This window comes from Triplophysa rosa, unplaced genomic scaffold (genome assembly GCF_024868665.1).
Source record: "Triplophysa rosa unplaced genomic scaffold, Trosa_1v2 scaffold112_ERROPOS181078, whole genome shotgun sequence".
NCBI lineage: Eukaryota > Metazoa > Chordata > Actinopteri > Cypriniformes > Nemacheilidae > Triplophysa > Triplophysa rosa.
In genome coordinates this window covers 144072-158556 of record NW_026634057.1, presented here as the reverse complement: position 1 = coordinate 158556, position 14485 = coordinate 144072, and the positions used below count along the sequence as shown (strand labels likewise).

Sequence of the window (14485 nt, the reverse complement as noted above, 5' to 3'; positions counted from 1 at the left end):
TTTGTTATGTGTAGAAAATAATGTACCGCCAAATTTGCAAGATCACATCTTATTTTATCACTAAACAAACATGACTGCTGATAGTATATTAACATTGAATTTTGCATTTAGTGCATTAGTGCTTCTGTGAGTTTAAAGTGCTGAGAGCATCTGGGAAGAAAGTGTCCTGTAAGCGACTGATCCTTGTTCTTAAGGTCCTGTGCTGTCTGTCTGAGAGCAGGAGATTAAACAAGTGGTGTCCTCTGGGGCTGTGACGGTGGCAGTTTTTTTTTACCATCGTGGTGGTAATGGACCAGTTGTGTGGTGGTTGTGTTAAATGTAAAAGTTTTTAATAACGGTTTATTGGAGCACCTTTCATCACATCACATCACGTCAGTGAGACAACACATTCACATGAGCATAATTTTGGGACCCAGGTCTTTGCCCTTTCAGTGTGTCACACGGGGGGCGGGGGCATGACGCAAACGCGTATGCGACCCCAGGGGGCCCGCGGCTGGAGGTCCTCATGAGGTGTAATCGAAGGCTGGCTAAATACATTACAGGGCACACAGGAAGCTCCCTCCTACCATGTAATTGCCAGGCCACATGTATGCGTTATTAAGGATGCAAAATACATTTTTTGTTTAATGCTCATAGAATGTTGTCCAATACAGTGGTCTTAATGCTATATTTGAAGATCATTCACAATAAACATTTGGAATCCTACTTTATCATTTTAACACATTTAACATGAACCACTACCATATAATTGCCAGGCCACATGTACGTGTTAAGGATGCTCATTATTTTATAAAAATATGCGTTTTATGTTTAATAATATTTCTGCTGTATATTGTTCAATACAATGGGATTAATGCTAGTAGAAGATCAATACAGACAAATGACTGTTGGTGTCCTATTCTGTCATTTTGGACATTGCAATTGTGAAGACATGTATGGGTAAAGAAAGTACATTTTACAAACAAATATGCATTTTATGAGCAATGCTCACAATATGTCACTCAACACAGTGGGCTTATTACATATACATATAACATATTAGAAGATCAATCTAAAAAACAACATTTGGATTCATGTTTAGTCATTTTATACATTGTCCTTGAAACAGTTGTTAAGCCTCCGCTGAATACATTACACGACACCCAGGAAGCTCCCTCCTGCCATTGTAAATGACAAACCACATGTATGCATTATTTAGGATCATCATTTTTAGATAAAAACAAGCATTTTTTCATTAATGCTCATACCATATTGTTCAATGCAGTGGGCTTGATGCTATATTACAAGATCAATCAATTCAAATGACATTTGGTAACATATTCTGTCATTTTGAAGATTGCAAATGTGAATACACATGTATGGGTAAAGAATGTTCATTTTTATGCACAAATATACATTTTATGAGCAATGCTCACATCATGCCACTCAACACAGTGGGCTTGATAACATTGTTGACAAGATGTCCCGAGCAATGGGTTAGTAAGTGACACATAAGAGATTGTAGGTATGATGAAGAGAGTTTTAATGGTTCCTCCTCTTTCACATATGAAAAAGTCAGCCAAGAATGTATCAACAGCAGAGTATCAAAATAACAAAGTAAATAAAATGTATCAATATACAGGCTCATTCAGCTAAACCACACAGGTCTGAACAGCATCTGTTTGTACATGTCCAGGCTTACTCTAACATTTTAAACCAACNTCATACTTTTCTGTAATAAATAAGACATCGCTCTTTCTACAGTCTTTCCAACATCCGCTTGTTCTCTTCCCTCCGTCAACATGAGCGGACACGTATGGAGACAAAATGATCTCGATAATAATACATTTTCAAAACACAATTCATAAATGTACAGCACAACTCATAAATTCAAAACACCAAGTGCACATACAAATAAATCTCACACAAATAAATTCGAAATTTTGCACAAATATGTATATTATCAGGTTCTTGAATTACTTTCCAACAAACATTTGTGAGTGTTTTTACATTGAAAGTCTCAGGAAAGTAGGAAAGTCTCAATAATACCACACAAATTCAAAGCAATCCACACATGTGTGACGAATCTGCATTTGCAAATCGTCACACGTGTGTGGATTGCTTTGAATTTGTGTGTGGTATTATTGAGACTTTCCTGCCACGATGAGATTCACACGCAACTATTTTTGAAGGATGGCCTCTTCAGCCAATCACATTGAGCATATAATCCACCAATCAAAACACTACGTCCTGAAGTGACTCAAGAAGCTCAACGCTGCGCAGTACTGTGCAGAATGCTTGCATTAGTCAGTTCAAAAACAGAGCGGGACGCTTTCAGCAATAGCCTGATTAAAGATGGTTAAAATAAAGAACACCAGCAGCTTTATACACCAGGTGCAAACTGGTGTGGGTCAAAGACTGGATATGATGTGTTGTGTGACCAATATCAAAGCACTTCATGATTACTGGTGTTAGTGGTGTTACTGAGAAATATTTACTAGGGGTGCTCCGATCAGGATTTTTGGGGCCGAGCACCGATCCTCGATCACTGAAAGCTGTATCATCCGATGCCGATCACCGATTACAGGAGCTATTTGAAGCTTTCTCAGTAGCATTATTTATTAAACTATATTTAACAACAATTTATATCAAGTATTGAAATTAAGAGAAGAGAAAGTCTCATGAATTGACAATTGAATATTGGCAAGTAACATATTTACATAAAACATAGCCGCCTGTGACATGAGTCCCAGAAACCCTTTGTCTTCCACAATATATAGTGGCTGTGATCAAAGCAGATTGATGACATTATTTTATCTGATAATCTGACATTTCTTTATGCTTCTTACTGTCCTTGCAGTAGGGTTGATGCTTTTGAAACGTCTCCGTTACCGACAGCTCAGCAGAGGTTGCGCTAGACTTTCATTTTAGACTTTTCATTTACAGTATATATTCAATGTTTCTGTTGTCGGACACAAAATAATAATCTAATTACAAGCAAATGTTTATGTTCATATGTCCAATCAGTAACAATGACAGGTGTCTGTAAAAGGTGTTTTGTACTCACAAGTAAGCTGTGGTTTGGGCATATATGTGCTGCTTCTGCCGCTCACTGAACAGAGAAAATGCAGGGAGAGACATTTTTCCACTCACTGAAAGCTATTATATATCCTAAAAGACACTATTTTATGAGGTAAAAACTCTGTAAAGACGGCACCACTGCGCGCCTGTGTGTGTATGCGTGCACGGGACGCGGGGAGTGACTGATGCATATGCACCTCGAGTCTCTGCTGACCACATGCGCGTTTTGCTAAATGGACCAGGCATTTGAGAGTGAGCTAATGAATAGGAAACACATGTCCCTTCGCGATAGCCTACCTCCTGCCACTCACAATCACGTTCAGTCCATTCACGATCACGTGCTGATGACACGAAATGATAAAACGGGGAAATACAAATCGCCTTTATTGTAGTCCATCAAAATGACGGATGACCTTCAAGATTTTTCCATCACTGGTAAAAAAAAATCACAGAGAATTTTCGGTTGACGCGATCTCTGCAGCTGAGTGGCGTTGAAAACTACTCATACTATTTTACGTGACTAACCTTCAAATGTCTGATGATGCTGATGGTGTTAGAATGTTTTGGGTGCTTCCCGCCTCGTGGAATTCGCTTAGTACACACGTTTCAGATTGCTAATGCATTGTGTCACGGTCCTGCCCTCTTGTTTCTGAGTTTCTTGTCGTGTGGCAGGATCGGGACGGAGCCCTTAGGTTTTATGTGAGAAAGCCATGAGTTGTTTACGTTTTTACAGCTCATGTGCTTTCTCGTGTCTTGTCATTGGCCCTGCCCCTCTCGTTTCCTGTATTGCTTCCCTTCCGTGTCTCATTACCCTCACCTGTCCCTCGTTATCTTCCTTTGTTTGTCTTTCCTATAAAATGCCCTCATGTCTCTTTGTCCTGTGCTCTTGGATTGTACGTGTACCTTGTGCGTCCTGCATGTTGCAGATGTCCTGCTGCTTACCTTGTCCGTTGGCCTGTGAGTTTTGTGTTGTATCCTGCCGTGGTTTTGGTTAAGACGTTTGGTCGAGTTCCTTAGTTTGGTTTTTGCTGTTCTTGTTTTCTTGTTTGCCCCCTCGTGGGAAGTCTTTTGTTTTATGTGTTGTATCTTAGTTCTTTTCCTGTTTTACACCCCCTCGTGGGTTTTTGTTTTGTTTATTTAATAAAAGTGTTTTGTTAACCCCTTCACGCCTGCCTGCATCTGGGTTCTTCCACGCTGCTCGTGACAGCATTGTCTTTTTCACACACCTTGTAGAATTGCCAGACCGGTGAAGCCATTTTCATAGCGCGTAAAAAAAATGTCTCGCCACTTTTGCGTCATCTGATCGGCTTTTCTGGATCGGCCTTTATAGAGACCGACGATCATACTTCCCAAAGTGATTATCAGCTGATTATGATCGTGACTGATCAATCGGAGCACCTCTAGTATTTACATACACACAGAGTAAATAATACAAAAGAGTGAATAAGTAGTGACTACATGATCATTTTTGAGTGAACTGTCTCAAAACAAAATTACAAAATATGATTCATTAGCTATTTAAACAAAGATCTCACATAACAGCGGTGTGTGTTTCTGACAGTATATTATCACATTGATTTGTGTTTTCACATCTGTTTCAGTGATCGCTTATGAGGGAGAATCTGTCACTCTACACTCAGACAGTGAAATACAGAGAGACAGTGAGATCAAGTGGATCTCTGAAGATAACATCATTCTGGTCACTGGAAAGATTGGAGTCGTCACAGAGACCAAATGTACAGATGATGAGAGATTCAGAGCCAGACTGAAGATGAATCATCAGACTGGAGATCTCACCATCACAAAGATCAGAAAGACAGATGATGGAGTTTATAAACTACAGCTGATCAGCAGTGATGGAAAGATCTCATACAAGATGATCAATGTTTTTGTCAACGGTGAGTAACTCAAGATATCTGTTATATAATAATTCACTTCATCTTATATCAACATTCTCTATAAACTATTGAGGATCTAAAAAGAAATCATGATCTTTTTTAATTTCTCTGTTATTTTGTGAAAGCTGTCACTGATATTTTGTTGCGTTGATTAATTTCACAAAATCAGATTTTTACACTTTGTTTGTTTGTTTATTTGAACAGAGTAATTGGTAAATACAGCAGGATTATTTAAGATCCTCTCTTATATAAAGTGACTTGAGTCTGATACTCACACTTTTTATTTGTAGTGCTTCATTTCAAAGGAGCTTTACAAGCTTATGTGTGATGTTATAAAATCAAGTGATTCTACAGCTGACTGAAGATATGACTCTGTGTTCACACAAACATGTGCAGAAAACACTTAGAAATGTTTAATTTGTGTGTTTGATTCTTAACAGACGGCCCTTCTCCAGATCAGAAGCAGAACTCAGGTGAGATTCTGTACAGCTGTGAGTTTGTACGGGTAGGCAAAGAAAGTTCAATCCATAATAAGCATTTAAAGAGTACATAACATGAGATCATGAAAATTACATTTCAGCAGTTTGTAATGTTGCCGTGTTTGAAAGTAAGCAGTCTGCCAAGTTGTAAATCCGAAGGTGAATGAATAACAAAGTTATGGCTTGGAAAAAAGGGAGTCGACTCTGAATCACGCAAACGAGTCGTCCCTAGTCCGATTCGCGAACCGCCGTGGATTTACGTCACTACATACAGTCCCCGCCTACGTTTTGCTAGGACTGCCCGCGAAAACTTCACTCTTCTCCCCAAACACTGTAGCTCGTGAGCCTCATTCGCGGTAAACCAATCACAGCAGACTAGACCATCTGACCAATCACATCAGACTAGCTAGCGGAAAGGAGGAGATTAGACAGATGAATCGCTGATCTAATCATTTGAGAGTCCGTCAAGAAGTAAGGTGAGAAAAACTGCCTATTATAACAAAATAATAGTGTTTTTACACCTGTGTACATAAACTTGTTGTTGGACACTCCATAAACCAAAGTAGGACCTTAAAAATCCGTAGTTATGTACTCTTTAACATACTCACCATTTAATTGGAAGACTCCCTTGTGGGTTGTTCTTAGAATGCTTGCAAGTCTTAAAGCGCTAAAAAATGATCACTTAGATAGGCAGTTAATTTATTTTAATTGGTTACATTTTTATAATAAACTATAATGGCAAACTATGTACAAAAATTAAAATATAAATACTTTACGCTGTTACAAATAAAGATATAATCAGCTGCTAAAGCCGGGTTCAGACCAGTGGTGTAGTCGAGGGTAGGGCTGCAACAATTTATCGATAATGAAAATAGTTGTCAACGAATTTCATTATCGATTAGTTGGTCTGTGACGTCACTCACTTGCGAGCTGCGCAGTTATAAATCAAGTGCGTCTTCTTCACTTTTAAGTGTCCCTTTAAAGTTAAACTTGTCTCTCCGTGCAGCGCGAGGTGCGCAGTTTTAACGTGTCTCTCCGTGCATGCGTCTCTCTGTGCAGCACAAGATGCGCAGTTTTAAAGTCAAACTTGTCTCTCCGTGCGCGCGAGGTGCGCAGTTTTAAAGTCGCACGCATCTCTCCGTGCAGCACGAGGTGCGCGGTTTTAAAGTTGCGCGCATCTCTCCGTGCAGCGCGAGGTGCGCAGTTTTAAAGTCACGCGCATCTCTCCGTGCAGCACGAGGTGCGCGGTTTTAAAGTTGCGTGCATCTCTCCGTGCAGCGCGAGGTGCGCAGTTTTAAAGTCAAACTTGTTTTGTATGCATCTTTTAAAGCCGCGCAGTTTTAATGTTTAAAGGGGAGTTTTAAATTACTAAATTAAAGATTATATTTGTAAAACCCAATTTGTGGCGTTTGCACTTACATAATAAATGCAAAGTACATAATAGGTGATAAACCCTGATTTGGGGGTTTATTTATATCAGAGGTGGGAAGTAAGGAAGTACACTTTTTGTACTATACTTACTATTATTTTTTTTGGATACTTTACTGTACTTCACTACATTTGAATGACAAATATCTCACTTTAAATGATACAAAAATATATTTCTTTGGCCAACCGCCCCATCCCTCCCACGTTTGGGAGAGACTATTGTTGGCTGCTTATAATATGACACACCTGAATCAACTCAGCCTTGGTGTGTTAATTAGGGAGACATCCACAACATTTTGGGAGAAGGCAAATGAGTTCAGTTGTGTATACTTTTCCCATCTCTGGTTTAGTCATTATAAGCAAAAGATCAAATTAAACTTTTTATCTGATTAATCGAAAAAATAATCGCCCAACTAATCGACTATCAAAATAATCGTTAGTTGCAGCCCTAGTCGAGGGTATATGTAGGTAAATGGCGCATACCCACTTGTGTAGTGCAGGGTATGCACGGGTACATACGGCGTATACCCTCGGTAATTTTTCCATGGTGTGTCATAAAAGTTGTGAATAACAGGACAGTCTGAATGAACTGCTGCCAATATTGTAGAAAACGCCTATGACTGATCTCATATCTGATCTACCTCAGCGCTCCTCAGTCTAATTGATATGGCCAATCAAATGAAGTTAGCTGAGCATTACTGTCCAATCAAACGAAAAAAGGCGGGAGGTTCTTTTGACAGAAGCCCAGCTCGAGGTCAGTTTAACTGTGAAAGAGCGCAATGTAAGTAGCTAAATGTTTTATCACAGAAATGTCAGGGGTAGTTCACATGTCGTGTCTAAAAACGTGTGCAAAACGCTGGCGTCGCTTTCTTCCTCTTTCCACGGCTCTCTGGAGTTTGCGTGCCTGGGGTGTCGTTTACTGTGGGCGTGCTTGACACGCGTCAACATGTTAAACGACCGAATATATACAGTAATGCAGTCATGTAAACTACAAAACGCTGAAAGCATTTACACTTTTCAGGTAATGTCAGTCTGACAAGACAAAAACATGACCAGACCTTCACTAGTTCATGCTAAAGTGCATGGCTTTCTCAGGTGTGTTTAGGTTGTGGCTAAAAATTATGTTTGCAAATATTTCAAATGCCTAACTTCTAAATGAATTCTCGTTCTTTAATTCTGTTTCCCTATATTCTTTAAATGTTACCCGTTTAAAATAAAAAAAACAAGTATCTGCAACTTTTGTAATTTGATGTCTGCGTTATTACTCAAAAAGTTAAAGGGATCGTTCACTCAAAACTGGACATTCTGTTTTCACTCGTTTACCTTTGACATTTCAACCCAAATTCTCTTTCATGAAACATAGATTGTATAATATTTGTATAAAAATATTGACCATGAGTTTACTTTTTTTACTGATGCTGATAATCATGAAAAGACAGACATGGTTGTACTTAGTGTGACGAGGGAGGCGTGACGAGAGCCGTGGGAGGAGGAAGCGAGGCCGGTGATGTGATTGATAATGAGCGTCAGCTGGGCGCCACACCGGCCTCGTATCTCTCATGGAGGAGCGGAAGCATAAAAGGTGGAGCGACAGGAGTATATGGCGAGAGAGGACCGGGCCCGGACATTTGAGTTCTGTTTGTGTTGCATACAAACATACACATGGTGCATACAAATATCACTACACAGAATAAAAAATATATATAATACAGATTATTATATATATGTAAAATACAACTATTACAAGCAGGGATATTTAAAATAAGAAAAAGAAGATAGGTAATGGAAGATAGAGTGCAAACCAGCGAAACATACAACAGTGCAGATGTAAGGTAGTGCAAAGAGCTTATTAGTCTGTTTAAAGTGACAAAGAGAGCAGGGTCTTGCGGCAGGACGCGTTACCACACAGTGATGCAGATATTCAGAAGGCTCTCGTGGTGCCTCTGTAGAAGGTGCACATGATTGGGGCTGGGGCTCTGGCTCTTCTGCAGTGTGCGGCGTATGGTCTGAGCACTGACAGGCTGACCCCCCACCCCTTCAACCTCTGCAGCAATGCTGGCAGCACTCATACGTCTATTTCCCAATGACATCCTCTGTATTTGACCCTGGCGAGGCCTGTTCTGAGTGGAACTTGTCCTGTTAAACTGCTGTATGGTCTTGGCTACCGTGCTGCAGCTCAGTTTCAGGGACTTGGCAAAATTCTTATAGCCTAGGCCATTCTTTGCAAAGGATTCTTTATTTGCCCTGAGGCCACGGGAGGTCTTCTAAAATTGCTTGAGGTCCAGTAAACGAACCCTCCTTACCGCCGAGGTCCGGACAATTAAATACCTAAAAATATGAATAGATGTTTTTTTTATATCTATACGATGGCATAACATGTCTGACAACAATATAATGAAGGAACATGTGCAAAATGCCCTAATCTCTAAACCTGCACTGAACATACATTCATTTCAACATTAACAACTTTAAAAGAAAACTAAAGTGTTGTTTTCTGCTGAACTGAGGTTAACAAATAGCAGCATCAAGTTGTGACTGATCATCCTCTGATAACATTTCAGCTCTTCTTGTGGTTGTTGCAGCTGAAAGGGGGTTTGTTTAATATTTTCTTTTAGTTCATGTCTTTATTTTCCTTCTAAAGGTGTTTCACAAAAGCCTCCATGCACTCTTTTACTTTTTTCCCATCAGTAAAGGGCTTGTTATGTTTTCCTAAGATCCCTGTATTCTTAGTGAACATTCATATGCTGGTTGTTGGGTGGTAAGTGAGTGAGGGAGACCCTGTAGATCGCTCTACTGGGCTTTGAGCTGCTGTGTGTAAGTTTCTTCAAAGTGTCTCTGTCTAATTTCATAATGCTGTTTAAGGTTTCCACTTTTGACAACCGCAACAGACTCCGAGCAAATGAGACAAACCGGTCTCGTGCATCTCGATGCAGGAAGAATAAATGCAAATCTCTCAACCCATTCATCTCGGAAAACATGGTTTTCGGCGTCAACTTTTCTAACTTTTGAAAAGGACATTGTTTTTCAGTCAATGACTGTTACATCTGTCTGCGCGCTGTGCAGCGAGTCTGTCTCGACTCTCTTCACTCAACGACGTCTGAACGTAGCGACAGTGCGCATATGTTAACTGTCCGTGGCACCGTAGGACCCAAACTGCTACTGAGCGGACCTTGATGTGCCTGGTATAAATTTGATTGCATTAGAAAATAACGTTAGGCGTTCATTTTTTTATTATGTCAAAAGTTTTTGAGGTCCGGACGGACGCATCTCGCGGTCCGCATTCGGACCATAGTCTGCTAGTTAGTGACCCCTGGCCTAGGCCATCTTTATGTAGAGCAACAATTCTTTTTTTCAAATTCTCAGAGAGTTCTTTGCCATGAGGTGCCATGTTGAACTTCCCGTGACCAGTATGAGAGAGTGATAACACCAAATTTAACACACCTGCTCCCCAACACTAACGAATCACATGACTCCGGGGAGGGAAAATTGCTAATTGGGCCCAATTTGGACATTTTCACTTAGGGGTGTACTCACTTTTATTGCCAGCGGATTAGACATTAATGGCTGTGTGTTGAGTTATTTTGAGGGGACAGCACATTTACACTGTTATACAAGCTGTACACTCACTACTTTAATGGTTTATGTTGACATGATCATGAAATGATTATTAATGTAATGTTCATGTGTTCTAATGTTTGTGTTTCTCTCTTCTGTGTGCTGCTGTGACTGATACAGTGTTGAAATATGAGAATGATTCTGTCACTCTGAACACTGGTGTTACTGAACTACAGTCAGATGATGTGATCCAGTGGAGGTTTGGAGAGACTCTCATCGCTGAAATCAATAGAAAGAACAAGTTCACTACAGATGATGAGATATTCAAAGACCGACTGAAGCTGAATGATCAGACTGGAGATCTCATCATCAGAGATCTTGACACCGAACACACTGGACTCTATAAACTGAAGATCATCAACAGTAGAGGAACATCATACTCTCAGATTAAAGTTTATGTCAGGGGTAAGTAAAGATCAAGTTAAAGGCGGGGTGTCCGGTTTCCGAATTATGCGTGTTTAGACAAAGTCGGGCCGAGTACCAAAACAACCTTGTAGCCAATCAGCAGTAAGGTGCACAGTGCACAGGACAGACATTAGCCGAGCTGAGCGCTGACAAAAGCGAAAGATGGGGGTAGAGGTGTGTCTGTTTTGGTGATTTGAACATCAACAACGGCTAAGAGAAATCGGACACCCCGCCTTTAATGTGATGATATTGATGGTTTTTGTATATGAAGTGCTGTATTGTTAAGTGCTGAAATTGCTTCATGTTAAGCTGCAGGACTCTTCATGATTCCTGTAGATTTGACCTGTAAATAATAAGGATCTCATGATGTTTTATTTCTTGAGTTTCTGACGATGTTCAGAGATTTCACTAGGATTTTGTGGAATTGTGATGCTGGATGAAGCCACATGCTAATTAACATTAGTGATGTCATCATGTAGTTTTTGAGTCACAACTTCAGACCCGTTTTGATTTTACTCTCTGAACATTCTGTATTTTAATACAGCTTATCGCCGAATAAAGACGTTCACATTTACATATTTTCTCTTGTCAGTTCTGTTTTATAACCAAGACACTTCTGACCAAATCACCACACACACCTTAAAAATGAGTTTTTGCCTCTATTCTTTCACACAGCACATGCACAGCCTCTGTCTTTGTAACCATGTTCTTATTTACAGACAAACTGTGTTCATGCTCATATATCCAAACAGTCCATAACACATTTATTTGATCTGATGGATGTTCTTCTGTGTTTTTCTCTTCTATGTGCTGCTGTTATAAATGAAGAGAACCTCAGATCAGTAGAGTTGGGACATTCTGTCACTCTATACACTGATGTTACTGGAATACAGATGTAAACTCTCTCGACATTCTTTTTCAATGTTCAAACATTTTGGATGAAAGTGTCTGTTAAATGAATAAAAGTAAATTAACTATAAACCTATTCTCAACCATATGTCTTTATCATCCATTTTACAACTAAACTAGTAGTTCACCGAGGAATTAAATTTACACCAAATCCCCCCCACTTTCTCATGCTCATGATGTGACGTCTTTTCTTCATTCCAACACAATGTGAATTACAATCTCGGAATCTGAAATTTATTTAGTCTTATTTAGTTAGTTTATTTAGTTCACTATATACAAAAATACAAGAAATTAAAACATTTAAATATGTAGAATTAGAAATAAAAATGAAGTAATACATTTTTATCATTCTTTATTAATTTTATGTTTTAGTGGTATCCAGAGTTGGATCTAGCAGTAGTTTCAATAAAATCTTAGATTTCAACATTCAAAATCATTCATTTCAGTATTATGGATAACAGTTGAGTATTGTATTCTGAAATCTATCATTTACAGTGATAAACACACATTATTCATTTTTATGGTCGTGACTACTTTAAATGTCATAATTACATCATAAGACTTGTGTCACATATTCTTGTTATTATGAACAATCATGTTGTCTTATTCTTTTCCTCTTTTTTACGTCCCTAAAGTGTACATAAAGTGTCGCTACATGATTAAATAAAAGTTTTGTGTTTGTTTCCATATACCCTGTTGTTGTGTGTTAAACAATATTTTTAAACATGTTCAGCGTATTTTTTAGCCTCATGCTGTAGGAAAATAAAAACCAGTCTGACAACTGGTGCTGGACAAGAAACTGTTTCCTTCGCACCAGGAGAGACTCACATGTGACGCATTTGTGATGTGATGTGACGCACTGAAGATGGTGGACTTTTGTGGAAAACTCTGTAGATGACAGGAGCAGGCAGACGAGCTGAAAAACAACAACGAATAGTGTAGATAACCAGTAAATATACAGTAAAGAGCTGTTATTAGTCAGTTCATGTATTTAAAATAGAATTAAAGTGTTAAAGCTCACAGTAATGTGTGCTAACATAAAGCGCAAAGCATTAAGTCGGATGCACACTATACACTTGGGCCATGATTTGGATGAATGAGACTAATTTTGAAAACTGTAAAAGATTTCAGTGATCCTGCACTGTAAAAAATGTCAGTAGATTTAACAGTAAAATACCGTATAAATGCTACAGTATAAAACCGTATTTCATAAAACATGCGAAACCCGTAGAATTTACAGTGGAAATCTGTAATTAGTTTTACGGAGTAAGACTGTACATTTAACAGGTAAAAACATATGAAAATACGGTTTATTGGAGTAAAACATTACAGTACACTGTATTATTTGCCGTAAAAAAAGNCATGATGATGAGAGATGATGCAATGACCAGACGAGTTTTACACTAAACACTCTTAACATTTAACTTTCGTTTCAAGTCAGAACCCATTGACTTGAAACTTTAAACATAAAGGGGTGGTTTCCCGGACAGAGATTAGTTGAAGGCAGGACTAGGCCTTAGATAAACTCGGATATTGAAGTCATTTTTAAAAAACATACTTTACAAAAAAAACATATTTTACTTGTTTTCAATCAAGACACCTCTATCATTTAAGGGCTTAAGCCCTGTCCGGGAAACCACACCAAAGGGTTACCTTAATTTAAAATACATTTTTAATCATAGCTTGGTTTATTCCTATTCAGTTTTTAATTTCTTTGGCTAAAACATGATAACATTCAGATTAAGATATTTTCATCTGCTCAACATGAGCGGACACGTATGGAGACAAAATGATCTCAATAATAATACATTTACAAAACACAATTCATAAATGTACAGCAAAAATTCATAAATTCAAAACACAATTCATAAATGTACAGCAAAAATTCATAAATTCAAAACACAATTCATGAATACACAAACATTTCCCCCAAATGCTCATACAAATATATCTCACAGAAATAAATTTAAAATGTTTTCACAAATATGTATATTATCTGGTTCTTGAATTACCTTAAAACAAACATTTGTGAATGTTGTTACATGTATTTATGGATTGGTGAATCTGCATTTGCAAATCGTCACACGTGTGTGGATTGCTTTGAGTTTGTGTGTGGAATTTTTGAGACTTTCCTGCCACGATGAGATTCACATGTCATTTTTTTGAAGGATGACCTCTTCAGCCAATCACATTGAGCATATAATCCACCAATCAAAACACTACGTCCTGAAGTGACCCAAGAATCTCAACGCTGCGCAGTACTGTGCAGAATGCTTGCATTAGTCAGTTCAAAAATAGAGTGGGACGCTTTCAGCAATAGCCTGATTAAAGATGTTTAAAATAAAGAACACCAGCAGCATTGTAGTCCAGGTGCAAACTGGTGTGGGTCAAAGACTGGATATGATGTGCTGTGTGACCAATATCAAAGCACTTCATGATTACTGGTGTTAGTGGTTCTACTGAGAGGTGTTTATATACACAGAGTAAATAATACAAAAGATTGAATAAGTAGTGACTACATGATCATTTTTGAGTGAACCGTCTCTTAAAGGAAACAAAATAAGATTCATTAGCTATTTAAGCACAAGATCTCACATCACAGCTGCATATGTTACTGACAGTATTGATTTGTGTTTTCACATCTGTTTCAGTGATCGCTTATGAGGGAGAATCTGTCACTCTACACACAGA

General features: G+C 38.6%; 1 protein-coding gene across 1 annotated transcript; it reads left to right on the top strand.

The window, feature by feature from the left end:
- Positions 1-3461: 3461 nt before the first annotated feature.
- LOC130549382 (uncharacterized) lies at positions 3462-11784 on the top strand. Its single transcript, XM_057326583.1, has 5 exons — positions 3462-3495; positions 4662-4958; positions 5399-5431; positions 10601-10885; positions 11714-11784. Exons 1-5 carry the CDS (start codon positions 3462-3464, stop codon positions 11782-11784), a joined length of 720 nt encoding a protein of 239 aa, XP_057182566.1.
- The last annotated feature ends 2701 nt before the right edge of the window (positions 11785-14485 follow it).

Bases quoted from the DNA above. Each gene is read 5' to 3' on its own strand.
- LOC130549382 (XM_057326583.1), top strand. From the start codon at position 3,462: ATGACGGATGACCTTCAAGATTTTTCCATCACTG. The intron at 5,432-10,600 runs GTGAGATTCTGT...TGACTGATACAG, and splicing joins AGATCAGAAGCAGAACTCAG to TGTTGAAATATGAGAATGAT. The intron at 10,886-11,713 runs GTAAGTAAAGAT...TTATAAATGAAG, and splicing joins GATTAAAGTTTATGTCAGGG to AGAACCTCAGATCAGTAGAG.